This window comes from Oenanthe melanoleuca, chromosome 1A (genome assembly GCF_029582105.1).
Source record: "Oenanthe melanoleuca isolate GR-GAL-2019-014 chromosome 1A, OMel1.0, whole genome shotgun sequence".
NCBI classification, from domain to species: domain Eukaryota; kingdom Metazoa; phylum Chordata; class Aves; order Passeriformes; family Muscicapidae; genus Oenanthe; species Oenanthe melanoleuca.
In genome coordinates this window covers 50438202-50451745 of record NC_079334.1, presented here as the reverse complement: position 1 = coordinate 50451745, position 13544 = coordinate 50438202, and the positions used below count along the sequence as shown (strand labels likewise).

The 13544-nt window shown below is 36.6% G+C and overlaps 1 protein-coding gene across 3 annotated transcripts in view; it reads left to right on the top strand.

Annotated features, from left to right (window-relative positions):
- GRM8 (glutamate metabotropic receptor 8) overlaps positions 1–13544 on the top strand; it is a 307752-nt gene that overhangs the window by 135459 nt on the left and 158749 nt on the right. For all 3 annotated transcript variants that reach the window (XM_056513682.1, XM_056513673.1, XM_056513667.1), the window contains 3 exons: positions 6674–6809; positions 7278–7432; positions 8333–8470. In XM_056513682.1, the coding sequence (XP_056369657.1) occupies positions 6674–6809; positions 7278–7432; positions 8333–8470 (429 nt within the window). The remainder of the gene's footprint in view (positions 1–6673; positions 6810–7277; positions 7433–8332; positions 8471–13544) is intronic.

The window sequence follows — 13544 nt, the reverse complement described above, 5'->3', positions numbered from 1 at the left end:
ATAAATTCAGAGTAAATTCCTGTTTATATTACTTATTTTAAAAATTTATTTTCTTTCTGTTATCTTACATCAAAAAGTACTGCCACTGTTGGCTGAAGAATTAACTGCCTGTGCAGAAGTAAGTCAGTGAATTTTTTGCTGAGGTATTTGGTGATCTGGGGAAATGAAAAGCCCCAGGAGTTTGGTTTGTTTCTGTAGTGCAGATAGTGACTGTAACAGAAGAGGTGCACTGGAATGGGATTTTAATTAACCAGATTTGGACATGAATAGCAGGCAAGATGCCATGGCATTGGCTGTGGTGGAAGCACAGAGCATGCTGAATGCTCAGGCTCTCACTCGTTGAGCCAAGCTACCCTGAAGCCTGCACAGTGAGAGTGTAATTTCTTGGAGAAGTTAAGTAAAGGTAGCTCTAGACAAAATGCATGGCTGCATTCAGACCTCCCAGCAACAGCATTTTGGCATTAAGGAAACATTTAATTTTGAATTATTGCTTGAGAAATTTTATCTTCAACTTGTAATTATATCTTCCTAGGTGCTGCTCCCTGTTGACTCATACTCTGGAAGATTATTCTTAAGGGAATTTAGGACACACCAGAGGATGGCAGGTTGATTTTAGCTTAAATAATATTTGCTAGAAGTGACTGATTATCAACACCAGTAAAAATCCCATGCAGAACAGTCACTTACCTAATTTTTCTTTAACATTCTGATTTCTTACCATCCGAGTTTGAGAAATAATGAACTCTCTGCTTAAAAAGAATGTCTTGATGGATTCACTAAGTGACATAACTATTCTGATTTTTGTCGACAGAACTAGAGTTTGGAGCATCTTGTAGATTTTAGTATCTTCAATAATATTCATATTGATCTAGATTCTTGGCAATTGGAACATTCTTCAATATAACTGGGTCTAGATTTTCAATATAACAGGTGGAAGGACTGGAAGAGGAGGAGAAATGCACTTGTGTGTTTTTCCTTTTGTTCTTCTGTGTCATGTCATATTGTCAGAAGTGTGCAGTCTTCTGTCAGACACAGGCTCTGTCAGCACCCTGTGGGTCTCACAGGAGTTTCTTGCTGAGGCTTTTTCTGAGTCTCTGACATCTGTTCCCCTACTAGGAATAGGAACTTTTCTTCCTTCACATATTTCTGTAATGTTTTTTGGAAATTTTCTACAGACCTACATTAAATTTTTGTTGGCCTAATGACCTGTGACCTATAACTCATAGTGAAAAAGGAGTGTACTTAAAGGCAGCTGAGGAATTCCTGCCAGGTAGGACTGGATCCCAGATATGGCCTGGCTATTTGTCTTGAGCTTTTCCAAGAACAATGGGATTTGTGATGGAAGCTCTCATGAAATAATCGACTTGCAATGCTGTGTACTGAGTAAGGTGAGGTATACACCTCCTTATGCTAACAAATAAATTGTCAAAGTGCATAGCTTGATCTCCTCCCTATTACAGTGATGAGGCTATTTATATTTATGTGGGGAAATAGTTTAGAGGATAAAAGGGATCTGAGTAGGTTGACTGAGGTCTCAGCAGTGATCACTTGAACTGAAGACTGTCTCCAACTTTCTTGATACAAAACCAGAGACCATTCTTACATATCCTACTCAACTGATCATGATGTAGTGCTGAATCCTAGCTGGAGTGGAGAAAATTCAGCCCTTGTATTTCCATTGAGCTTCACCATTCCATTTTTTTTCAGGAAATTTGTTTCTACAAGTTTTCTGCCAAATCTACTTGCTATTTTCCAAATACGCTTTCAATATCTTCTGACACACAAGTTCATATAGTCAAGTATTTAATGGTTTACAATCAACTTGGCATCTTGTGACTTCAAAACCCACACAGGCAAAAATCAGTATTTATTATTATAAATATTAGTATTTTTGCCTACTAAAATTATTTGGGTACTACCTATCCATTTTCTTTTCCACTTGTCTCGTTGTTGTGAGATCACCAAAGAAGGGTTATTTATCCACTGTACTGACAATATCTTCAGAGATCTCACTTTGTTGTTTGTTTGGTTGTTTGGTTGGCTTGGTTATGTTTGTTAGTTTAGTGATAAGCTGTGTTCCCACAAGGTGGGTTTTACAGAGTACCTGTAAGCAAAGCAAGCCTAGCCTGGAGCAATTTTTTAAGGTGTGATTTTTCTCTCAACGCAGATGAAAACGTGTTGTTGTAGACCAGGTCAGATTATGTGTCTGTTTGTAAAAGCAGATGAATTTCCAGCTGTAACTATGGTATGGAGTGGCTGGACTGAGCACCTTATCAGGAATAAAGGCAGTTCCTGCCTTGAGCCTGATTTCCAGCTCCCACCTCTGCTCTCCTTCCCTTTATCATCCCCTTGCCCCAGGTGCTGGGCATGGCACTTCCTAGCTGCTGGACAGAAGACAAATGGATACTTGTCATCATGGACACAGGGTAGTTCATATTGACTGTTTTATTCCTCCAATCAAGCTCTGGGCTGACTGAGCATAACCTTGGCTTTACACATCTGAAAACAGGTGAAAGAGGCTCAGCAGAATTTGGTGGTAAGACTCTATTTTCCTCCCAGTAGCAAAGAACTACTTTCCTTCAGTGCCCTCTTAATGTCTTTGAAATGTGTCATAGATGCAAACTCTTAATTTCATCTCCTGTGTCATATATGAATTAGGGAATGGGTACCATAGCAGTGGGTACAATTACTGATATCTGTAGTAGCTACCTGAAATGAGTCTGTCTGGCTGACTCCCTTCTTTACCTCAATAACTTTTAGTGCAGTGCTCTCTGAAGCCTCATTGTAGGTCCTTTTAATTGATTTGGTTTAAGCGTATAATTTTCTTTTCAGTAAGAGGAAAGTTAGCTCTCATTTCCTTATACAAATGTTAGATTTATCATCATTTAGCCAAGGGAAATTTAGACCAATGTGGGTTTTTTTTGAAGTACATCCCCAGACAATGAAGGATCTTAGAAACCAGCAACAGAGACAAGCAGTCATCACACCAGATCAGTCAGAAATGCTGACAGAGTGAAACACAATTTGTGTTAGAGCCATAAATTCTCTTGAGATCTTGGATGTCTGAACCATCTGCCCTTTGGCACCTCTGCAGCAAATGGTAAATCCATTGGTATCACGTATGAGACATCTGTTCTCAAGCCCTGTTTATTCTTGATTTGAGGAAATCTCTTTTTTGTTCACACTTGATGAGATTAATCCTAACTACTGGCCTTAAACTTGTCCTTTTACTACCTCTGCAACCTATTTTGGAGGAATAATTATTCGTTATTTAGTTTGCTGGCTCATAGGCATTCTTTTCCTAGGCACTTATCTCTCTTTGTGTCTGGGCACTTAGCCCAGGCTGTAGATTTCAAAGGCAGCAGGGTGCCAAGAGGTTAGACACTGTAATATTGTGAATACCTTTGTGGATCCAGAAATTCGTCATTAGCTGAAAACTGATATCCTGTTATTTGTTTGAGCAACAGTTGTATATATGCAATGTATAGGCAAGGATGTATACAAAGTGTTTTGTGAGTTGGAGATAGCCTACACAATTAATTATAAATATAGCAACAAGGCTGAAGTGCATTTTATTTTGTTCCTGGTAGTACTTAACACATCCTTCAATGCAGAGATGCCAAGACACACAGTACAGTCATGACTGAACTTGCTGCTGCAATGATGGAATGATGTTTCTTCTACACTATTTTCAATGAAAATAGCCTTTTTAGATACTGCAGTTCTTCATTGCTTGATATCCATTTCACACAAATTGTAGATGGATGTATGTAGTTTATTATATATATGCATTTTGTAATATTTGCATTTGATTTTTATGTGGGTAGAACTACTTTTTTTTTCCTTAAGGGCCGTTGCATGAGTAGAAGTAGTTGCAAAATGCACTTACAAAATGTATGAGGTAACAAATTATTCCTTTATATCATTTTTAGGATCTGTTTTACCTTTTATGCTGAATGACTTTGGGGACAGCTGAGAGCTTGGCTTTTTTTTTTTTGAGCATTTCTTTTCTTAACGCTGAATTGCCGATTGTTAAATTTACAGGATATCTGCTAAATATTTCTCTTACATTTCAGCCCTGAAGGAATTAAAGGACTTTGAAGTGTCTATCACTATAGCCTAATACAAGCTTAAATGAATGGTTAAGGCTTTTCACAGTAAAGTGCCCATCTTTTCATTACCAGGTTCAAAAATACCTGGTAAATATAAGAGTCATCTGCTATAAAGATTTATTTGTTGTTATTGGTGAATTAGTTGTCTATCATGGGGAGACAGGATATTTGTAAAAATGTGAAGAAATTTGTTGCCATAAAAAGGTTCTATATTCTATTTTATAGCAGAGAAGAGTAAATTATTTATATTATATTGCACTATTATGCACTATTTATGAATGGTAAAGACCTATATGCAAACAATGTTTTTTAGAAATGGCAGGTATTTTGACTTGAAAATATTTCTTTCATGTAAAGCAGAGAATTCAGGACAAGCCTGTGCTATAGAATGAATTTCTCAATCAAATAATATAATAACACCCCAAGTAATTGATGCATAACTGAAAAAGGTTATATGCTTACCTGTGACAAAAACTGAGTGATGTAATTTGAAACTTGTTGTTTTTACACTGGCATTTGAGAACTCCATGCTTAATTTATGCCATGTCTAAACTTGATTCAAACTTAGGATATGCCTGTTCAGAGAGCTATTGAAGTCAATGAGATTCTGCAAACGCAGCACAAAATGCGAAATTGATTTCCCAGCATTTTCTAAATATTATGTAGAATGGAATGGAATGGAATGGAATGGAATGGAATGGAATGGAATGGAATGGAATAGAATAGAATAGAATAGAATAGAATAGAATAGAATAGAATAGAATAGAATAGAATAGAATAGAATAGAATAGAATAGAATAGAATAGAATAGAATAGAAAGAATGGAATATTTCAGTTGGAAGGGAGCTATGATGATCATGTAGTTCAGCTGCCTGACCAAATCAAGGCTGACCAAAAGTTAAAGCAGGTCATAAACTGCATTGTCTTAGCGCCTCTTAATCACTGACAGATGACTGGGGCAGCTTTGAACCATTCCTACTCATTTTTTTAAATAAAATAAAGAAAAATACCTTCAGACATACCTTTATTTTGTTTCTTTTGCTTAAAGATTAAATACATTAAGCTTAAGAGAGCTTACACAAAGGACCTTGGTAACCCCTTCATGTAGATCTACATGCCAAGCTTCACCTTGCTGGACCCTTGTTTTTGTTCAAATCCTATCACTGAAGGTGTGCATGAATCTAATTTGTTAGTACTTTGGAAAACAGAATTCTAACATTTTGATAGGAAAGACAAATGACAGGAGTGAATGAGAAAGCTGGAAAACCTCCCCATACACAACACAGCCATTTAACTGTGACTTTAGTTGACTAACTCTATTTAATGCAAAGAAATTTATGTATCTCAAATGATGTTATACATCAGAAGATAAATACCAGCATTCATTAAAAATAGAATACCTCTTAAAACTCATTAAAAATAGAACATCTCTTTTAAAACACATTTTTATTCACACTGAAAACGATCTTTACTGTAGAACCATTTAGATGTAGGGATGCAAAATGTACAGTTTGCTTGTGTTCATCTAGTAACTTGTCACTTTTGGTCAGAGCTAAGTATTTTTAAATTTTCTTAATTTTCTGAGTTTATTGGGGATTAGATTCCCCACAATAGGCTCTTGAGGTTGGAATAACAACATTCAAGAACAAACATTGGTGGGCGGTAGACGAAGTAATGAGAATCAGGAAATAGCTCTTAGAGAAAAAGTAATTAAAATAATCTAATCAGCAAACAATCAGAAAGATCACCTATGGTATTGGATGCTGGTAGCAATATGGACTCAGTGATTCATGGAACAGGCTCAAGGAATTTTTCTCTTGCATACTCAAACACAAATAACAGTGTTGTAATTGGAGAATAGAGATTGCCCTAAACTTGTCTGTGAAAGCTGTTAGAAATTACTAAGTTTCTGTAGAAATCAGCCCCCTTTACTTGGCAGGTAAAATATAAAGATTTCAATCAGCATCCTCTGTCAGGAAGAAATATAAATGTCATCTCTGAGTTTGTGTTAATTTCCTGATTAGTAATTTAGAATATTCAATGTCAGCTTCTTAAATAATTAAGACAACTCATTTACGAATGTCATAATAACAATTCAAAGTGATCAGCATGTATTCTCTGCTACATACCCTCTGCTGACAAAGCAGAGGTGTGTGATAGTACCTGATACTGAAGAGCCACATGATGAGCAGAAGGTAGCTAAAACTGTGGATCCATGGTTCAGTGCACTGCTGTGGCCAGGCTGGGTTCTCAGTTGCCATAGATTAGGTCTGCAGAACTTGGTCCAGTTGAGCCAGAGTGTGGTGCTTGACAAGAGGCCTCAGAATGTTGTTTACAAATGTACTTAAAGCATAAAGTAACAGGTAATTGTGTTATACTCTTTAATGCAGCATTAAATGTGTAAGCCTGTACAAAACACATAGATAATGTTACTTTTGGCTGTGCTGTTGTATCTCAGATTAGCACCTTGCTTTCTCTGCTTGCCTGGTTCACTGAGAATTATTTGAAGTGTGGATGTTTACTGTGTTAATTTTTTTTTTTATCTTTTTAATTTTTCCTAGGAGGTGTTTGCATTGCTCAGTCACTCAAAATCCCTCGGGAACCAAGACCAGGAGAATTTGAAAAGATCATTAAGCGCTTGCTGGAAACTCCAAATGCTCGAGCAGTGATCATGTTCGCAAACGAAGATGATATTAGGTGCCTGTTTCCTAATTTTGTGTTCTGAACATGTTCTTTTTCACAAAGATGCTTGGTTGGTGGTGGAAAATAGACTGACAAAGAAGTTTCAGATTCAATCCTATGTAAAAATTCTTGAAAATAGGATGATAAGAATTTGAGTCGTAATTATAGAGAGTGCTGGTCCTTTATTCTGTGTAGTTCCAGACTTCTCCTAGCTCCTAGGAGTGCAGTGCCAATAGATAGCTATTTGGTGACTGAAAAGGAAGAAACTAATAAGAATGCTAGAAAAACATGAAGATGAAATTAATTAACTTGTATAATACTGTATCGTGAGTTCATTACAGCTGTTGTTGAAAATGCCTTAGACTGTGAAAACTGTGGATTAATTAGTTATTGTAAGCTTATACATAGGAAAAAATATTCTGGGTTTCTTAAGTTCTTTGTAAATAGAATTTGTTTAATTGGTCATTTGTTGCTTGTTTTCAGGAGAGTACTGGAAGCAGCCAAAAAAGCTAATCAGTCTGGACATTTCCTCTGGATTGGCTCAGACAGCTGGGGGTCAAAAATTTCACCAGTCCAGCAGCAGGAGGAGATTGCAGAAGGAGCAGTAACCATTCTACCCAAAAGAACATCCATTGATGGTAAGGACATGCTTTATGTCTCTTTAAAAATAATTTGAAAATGATGTAGTCCTTGATTATAGGGAATTCAGGAAAAGCTTTCCAACCAAGTTACATGAGTTGGCCTGATCCAACAATAATTTAATATATCTGTTGAGATGAGGAGACGCTGAATGTGCAATTAGGCAATCCTGCAATTGTCTAATAATGATACCACTTGGAGCTGAGAGTTTCTTAACCATAGCCTGGTCATTCTTTGGGACAAATAAGGAGAATATTGGATGAATGATAATAAATCAGATTATTCTCTGGGGAGGAGGTTGATCTGTGCTCTGCTTTCCACTCCTAAATTTACTTTAGGAAGCTACTGTATTAAGAAAGATTCTTATTTGGAGATGAAGTGAAAGTTGGTTTGCAGTACCTTATTCCTGTGAGGGTACTGGATATAGTAACATCTCTTAGTGTCTGGGTGAGTGTGCTAAACTGGTAATTGATTAGGAAAATGAACACTATGATGTTACATAGAGAATTTAACCACAGGGACATACTTTTAAGGAATTTAATCCAGGTGGGATGTGTTAATCATGATTTCATTATGACAGCTGTATTGCAGGGGTAAAGGCTGGTGATCATCAGGTTTAAATAGGAATTTTTAGTTTTTCAATTGGTATTATTACCTATATAAATAGAAGCAGAATTATAGGTGTCCTGTATGTCCTTTTGTTCAAAAAAGAGGTACCCCATGATATTATGTGGCCTTGAAATGAAGTCTAATCCTTAGATGCTACTATGCTTATAAAATAGTTTTTGCCTAAAGCTTTTTCATGTTCTTGTATTTACAAAAAATCTGATATTATCTTTAAATTACTATTTTTATACCATATAATATTTTAATGCTACTTTCACTTCTCTTTAATGTAGGATTTGATAGATATTTTCGGAGCAGAACGCTTGCTAACAATCGAAGAAATGTCTGGTTTGCAGAATTTTGGGAGGAGAATTTTGGATGCAAGTTAGGATCACATGGAAAAAGAAACAGCAATATCAAGAAATGCACAGGTAACTGTGAAAGTAAAACATTATCTGTAAATTGTTTATAGGAGTCCAGGAAATGAGCTGCTTCCTTTTCATCACTTCTCTGTCTCCCTTCAGTTCTCCAATGCATATTGCTGAGTTGTAAGAAAAGTGTGACATTTTTTCTTAAACCTGAAGAAATAATTCATGGACAATGTATGAGAAATTTGGTAGTTAATTTGCACAAATACAGTGATGGTACAGATTTTATTTAAGACCAGTGGCAGTGGTTCAATTCCATTTATGTTTTCAGTGACCTCCTCTCTCACCCCATCTGTAGTTGTCAATATGATTTTTTTTAGCAAGTGTGTGCATCATGGTAATTTTCGTATTTTTAACCCTGAAGTATATACAGTGAAAATTAAATTTCTGTTTAAACTATTGAGGTCTTGATGATAGGTCAAGTCTTGAACTCCTTATTTAGTTTACAAACTCTGTTTGAGGATGAAGGAAAAAGCAAATCAATATGTTCTTATTACTTCTCCCCATGTGTAAAAGAAGGATCCTATATCATATTATAAAACTGAAAGCCTCTATAAAGTTTGAGCAAAAACTTGAAGTAATTGTCACTACTTTTTGCAAACCTGCTTGCTCAGGCATCATACCCAGATGCAATTGTCATGACACCTAATACAGCAGACACATCAGCAGCTGACTTTTTTCTTCTCTATGTGTGTTGTTTTCTTGCCATTATTTGAAAAGTTTATTACAAGAGTGTTACTTTCTGTGGCTACTGCAGATTGCTTGTGTTACTTTTTGTGTAGACACTTTTACCTAATGTCAGGGCTCCTTGTGTCATTCCCTTAATTACTGCCACCACTCCCAGCATTGCTGGTTGTGACCACCATCTCTGTGAGCAGTGCCAGCAGCAGTGCACAATATTGCTGCACTACATACATAAGTTGTCAGTGATGTGCCTTGATTTTCCTGGTAGTGTCTTTTTTCACCAAATAATATTTTCCCCATGGAACATGAACTTTTTTTTTTCACTTGCTGTCCCAAGATTTCTGGCTGCTTGGTGGCACTTTCATGTAGCCCTTGTTATAAGGCTTTCTGCACACCAGCACCCCACTTCTCCTGGGCTTGTCAGACAGAAGCACTGTGAGCTCTCCAAGAACATGCATTCCTGCACTTTCTGGATCATCAGATTTATTGTATGTGTATTGTGCCATCAATTCAAACACTTAGTGCACTTTGCTTCACAAGTCAGAGACACAACTCACACAGAACTATCAGAGCCATGCATTCACTCTGTCATTTAAGCAATACCTTGTCTTCTGCCTTTACCACATTATTTCACAAAAAAAGGGTAATTTTCAGTTCCTCACCGAGCTAAATGATAGCTCATTACTCTAATCCTTTACTCCTTGCCCTTGATTCATGTGGCTGTAAATCATGGCTGGATATTTACCCATGTCTGGAAAGGGATTATTTTGCTATTACTATTTTAAGTGGATAATAGATGGGTTTTTTGAGGTCTTCAGGTGGAATGACTGGTGTATGTGTTGTAGTTTGGGAAGCTCTAAGTGTTGCCACAGATGGTTGTATGACTTATCTCAGCCTCATCAATCTGTCAAATTGAATTACCAAGTGAAAAGTAGTGTACGAAATGCATAGGCTGTATCTTGATACAAAATAATTTCTAATTTGAAACCGATATCTGTATATTTTATGAAAAAAACCCAACGATGGTATGTTCTCTGAACCTGAAAATAGAAAGAAAACATAATTTCTGTGCCCAGAAAGTTAACATGGGACCAAGTGATAGGACAAAGACATGGGAGGTCTCATATGACAGTTGCACATGTGTTTTAACCAGCAGAGGAAAAAACAATGAATTCTTCTGCAAAGTACCTATGAGTGATAGGACTCTTGAGCAAAACCACTTAAAAGTGGCTTGTCAAATAGAAGTCCCCATTTGAACAAAGCAGATCTGACAGAAACTGGCAATTCATCATGATCCCTATCATTACACAGCTCAAAGGGTTGGGTAACAAAAGTACTCAAAATATGTTCATTTTAAGTAAACTGAATCAAGAGGAGGTGGTGGTGGTGGTAGTGGTAGTAAGTTCAAAATAAACCTCCTGTGATTTAAGGAAAATGATAGCTGGAGAATGGGGAATTTAGCACAATTTAGACTCAGAGAATTGCAAATGATACCTTGACACACCTCAGTTCATTTGCCAGGGACTCTCTTACACGAAAGAGAGGCAGCAATTAAATCCTGGCTGGTTCTTCATACCACTGCCCTCAAAACAGTTGAGTGTGTACTGTGATCTTCTATGGCTGCTAAAAATTAAAGAATATCCATCCCATAAATTTATCTTTTCTTTGAGAGGCCAAAGTCTGTTCTGAAATAATGGTGGTAAGTGAAAAACATGAATGAATCCCCAAATTTCAATAAGAATACAAGAGCTGTTACATTTAGTTGTTTATAACTTAGTACTGAAAACCTTGAACTTTGGCATATCCCCATTGGCATATTTCCTTGTAATGGGTTTTCTCAGATATTTTATGTGTAGTTTCTCAGTCCTGATTTTCAGCTGAGTTCTTAAAAGGCATGTGCAGGTGGCCAAGCACAGGAGCAGGTTGCCCAGGGAGGTTGTGCAGTCTCCCTCCCTGGAGATTTCAAGAACTGCATGGATGCAGACAGGTGCTAGCTGCTCTGGGATGGCCCTGCCTGGGCAGGGAGGCTGGACCAGAAGACCCACCGGGGGGTCCCTTCCAGCCTGAGCCATTCGGTGATTCTGTCCCTCTGTATTCCCATCTCTAGTTCAGAACTTGAAGGCTGAATGTAAAAACACCATTTATTCTAATTTTCCTGTATTTTTATCTGGGCACTGCAGAAAATAAGATTCTCTTTGTGTTTTGCCCACGAGTCCAATTTGTAATTCATGTCACTCTCTATATAAGATGTGCCTGGATGTGACTTTGGGATATGGTTTAGAGGTGATTATGGTGGTGCCAGGTTGACAGTTGGTCTGGATGATCCTGAAGGTCTCTTCCAGCCTTGAGATTCTGTGATTCTCTGATGTTGTGATGTCAGTAGGCAGAAGTACACTGAAAGAAATCCAAAAGCTTGAGATACAGCCACAATCTGAAAATCTCTCTCTCCAATGATATTAAAAGGCAAATTGATAGGTATAAAGTTCTCTCAGACATGAGATCTATTTTATTATGCCTTCCTGTTTATCTTACCTAGGAGGTGCTTGTATCTTTGTCTCATATAGCTTTTGTAATTCCCAATAAGAAAAATGATATCCCTGTTCTCCATTTAGTCAAGTCTTTCATAGCTTTAAATTTTTGCTACCTGCAATGAGGATGTTACTGATCTAATCCAATTTCAAGCATTGCTTTTCCCAATGAAGATACTAAAAAAAGCTTAATAGTGAAAAACCTTTCTCACTTTTCTTTTCCATGTAAAATCAACAGTGTTTTAAGCACTGGAAGTCTGAAAGGAATTTATCTTCCTTTAAGGTTAAGAATTACACAAGGGCATAAACCTTCTTACCTTCTTCTGTTCTTGTACATTACTGACTATTGCATTCTAGCATTACAAAAATGTGAACAGTTTATTTGAATTTTAAAATCCTGTTTGTTTGTGGTTGCTGTTGCTTCTTATTCCTAAAAGAATTTGTGCTCTGGAGATACATAAAGTAATGAGTTTCTTTTGAATTTGCCTGTTTGTTTCTTTTCTAATTTTTGCCATTTCACAGAAAGCAGTGATTCACCTAAACTTCTAAAAAGCAAATTTTTTGCCACTATTGATTTGAAGCTAGCTCTGTGTGTTTTTGAATATGAGTCTACATTGATCAAATCCTCAATCTTAGAATAGTTCATTGAAAAATATTAGAGATTTCTTGTTCTGACTTTTCTGGAATTAAAAAAGTTATCAAATTGGGAAACTAACTTAATAAGCATGAAACAATAATTCAGGGACTGCCCTTAAGTAATTTTACTTCAAGATTCTTGAAGAGGAAAGGCTTTCATGGTGGTTACAGGAGATGGCAGAGACTTTGTGCCTCTTGCTCTACTTTAAATTTAATATCCTCATATGGAATTTTTCCATACCCTCAGCTTCCCAGTTGACTCTCCCAGTGGGCCAGTTTTTGGGTAGTTGAAGATTTTGCATGACTTAGAAGTACAGTGAACTGACCAGATCTGTCTTAGCTCTGACTCTTGGTTGAGCTATTACTTATCAGTCCCATCTTAATATAGATTTCTAGATCTTGTCTTTCTTAAGAAGACTACAAAAGAATGAATACAAATATTTGAAAATCAAACACAGATATTGCAGAATACTCTTAATAATTGCATTGGATAGAGACAATACTCAACATCACTCTTTCAGAAAAGCAGAACAGTGATAGTAAATGAAGGCAGCATTAATGATGAAGTATAGAGAGAAGGGTAAGAAGTAAATGAAATCTACTTAGATTTTCTTCCATTAACCTCACAGACTGCTAATATTTGCTTTCAAGCTAACAGAAATTTCTGAAGTGCTCGTTTTGTATTTGTATGCATATGTTTGTGCTTATACAAATAGATATATGTTTGTGTTTGCATGCTTAAACAGATAGAAATGTAACATGAAATGAAGTTGCTTATTGTATCATGCTTTAATGGAAAAAAACATAGCCTCAGCTTCAAATCTGACAGAAGAAGTCACAATTCCATTGAGATTTGTTCTGAATTTTGCCCACAGAATCCCTTGAAGGCATCCATTATGATCTTTGAACAGCAAAATGAGGTCCTTTAATAAAACATCAGTGTAATGTGGTGCTTTCAAAACCTCAACAAAAATGTTAATTATAAATTTTCTTCATGTACATCTCCACAGAAGGAGTCTGCCCCCTGTTTTGTATGGTTAGAATTCTAACTACTCTGCAAACCTAATCAGCCTTTAACTGCCTATAATGTCTGACTGTGCTGCTAAAAATAAAGATGGAAGAGTTTCCAAAAGTATAGAGACCTGTGTCAATTAGCCTAATTTCAGTTTGCTCTATCAAAATGAGCTGTTTGCCTCAGTGAAAAAAAAAAAATATCATGGTGCAGGATA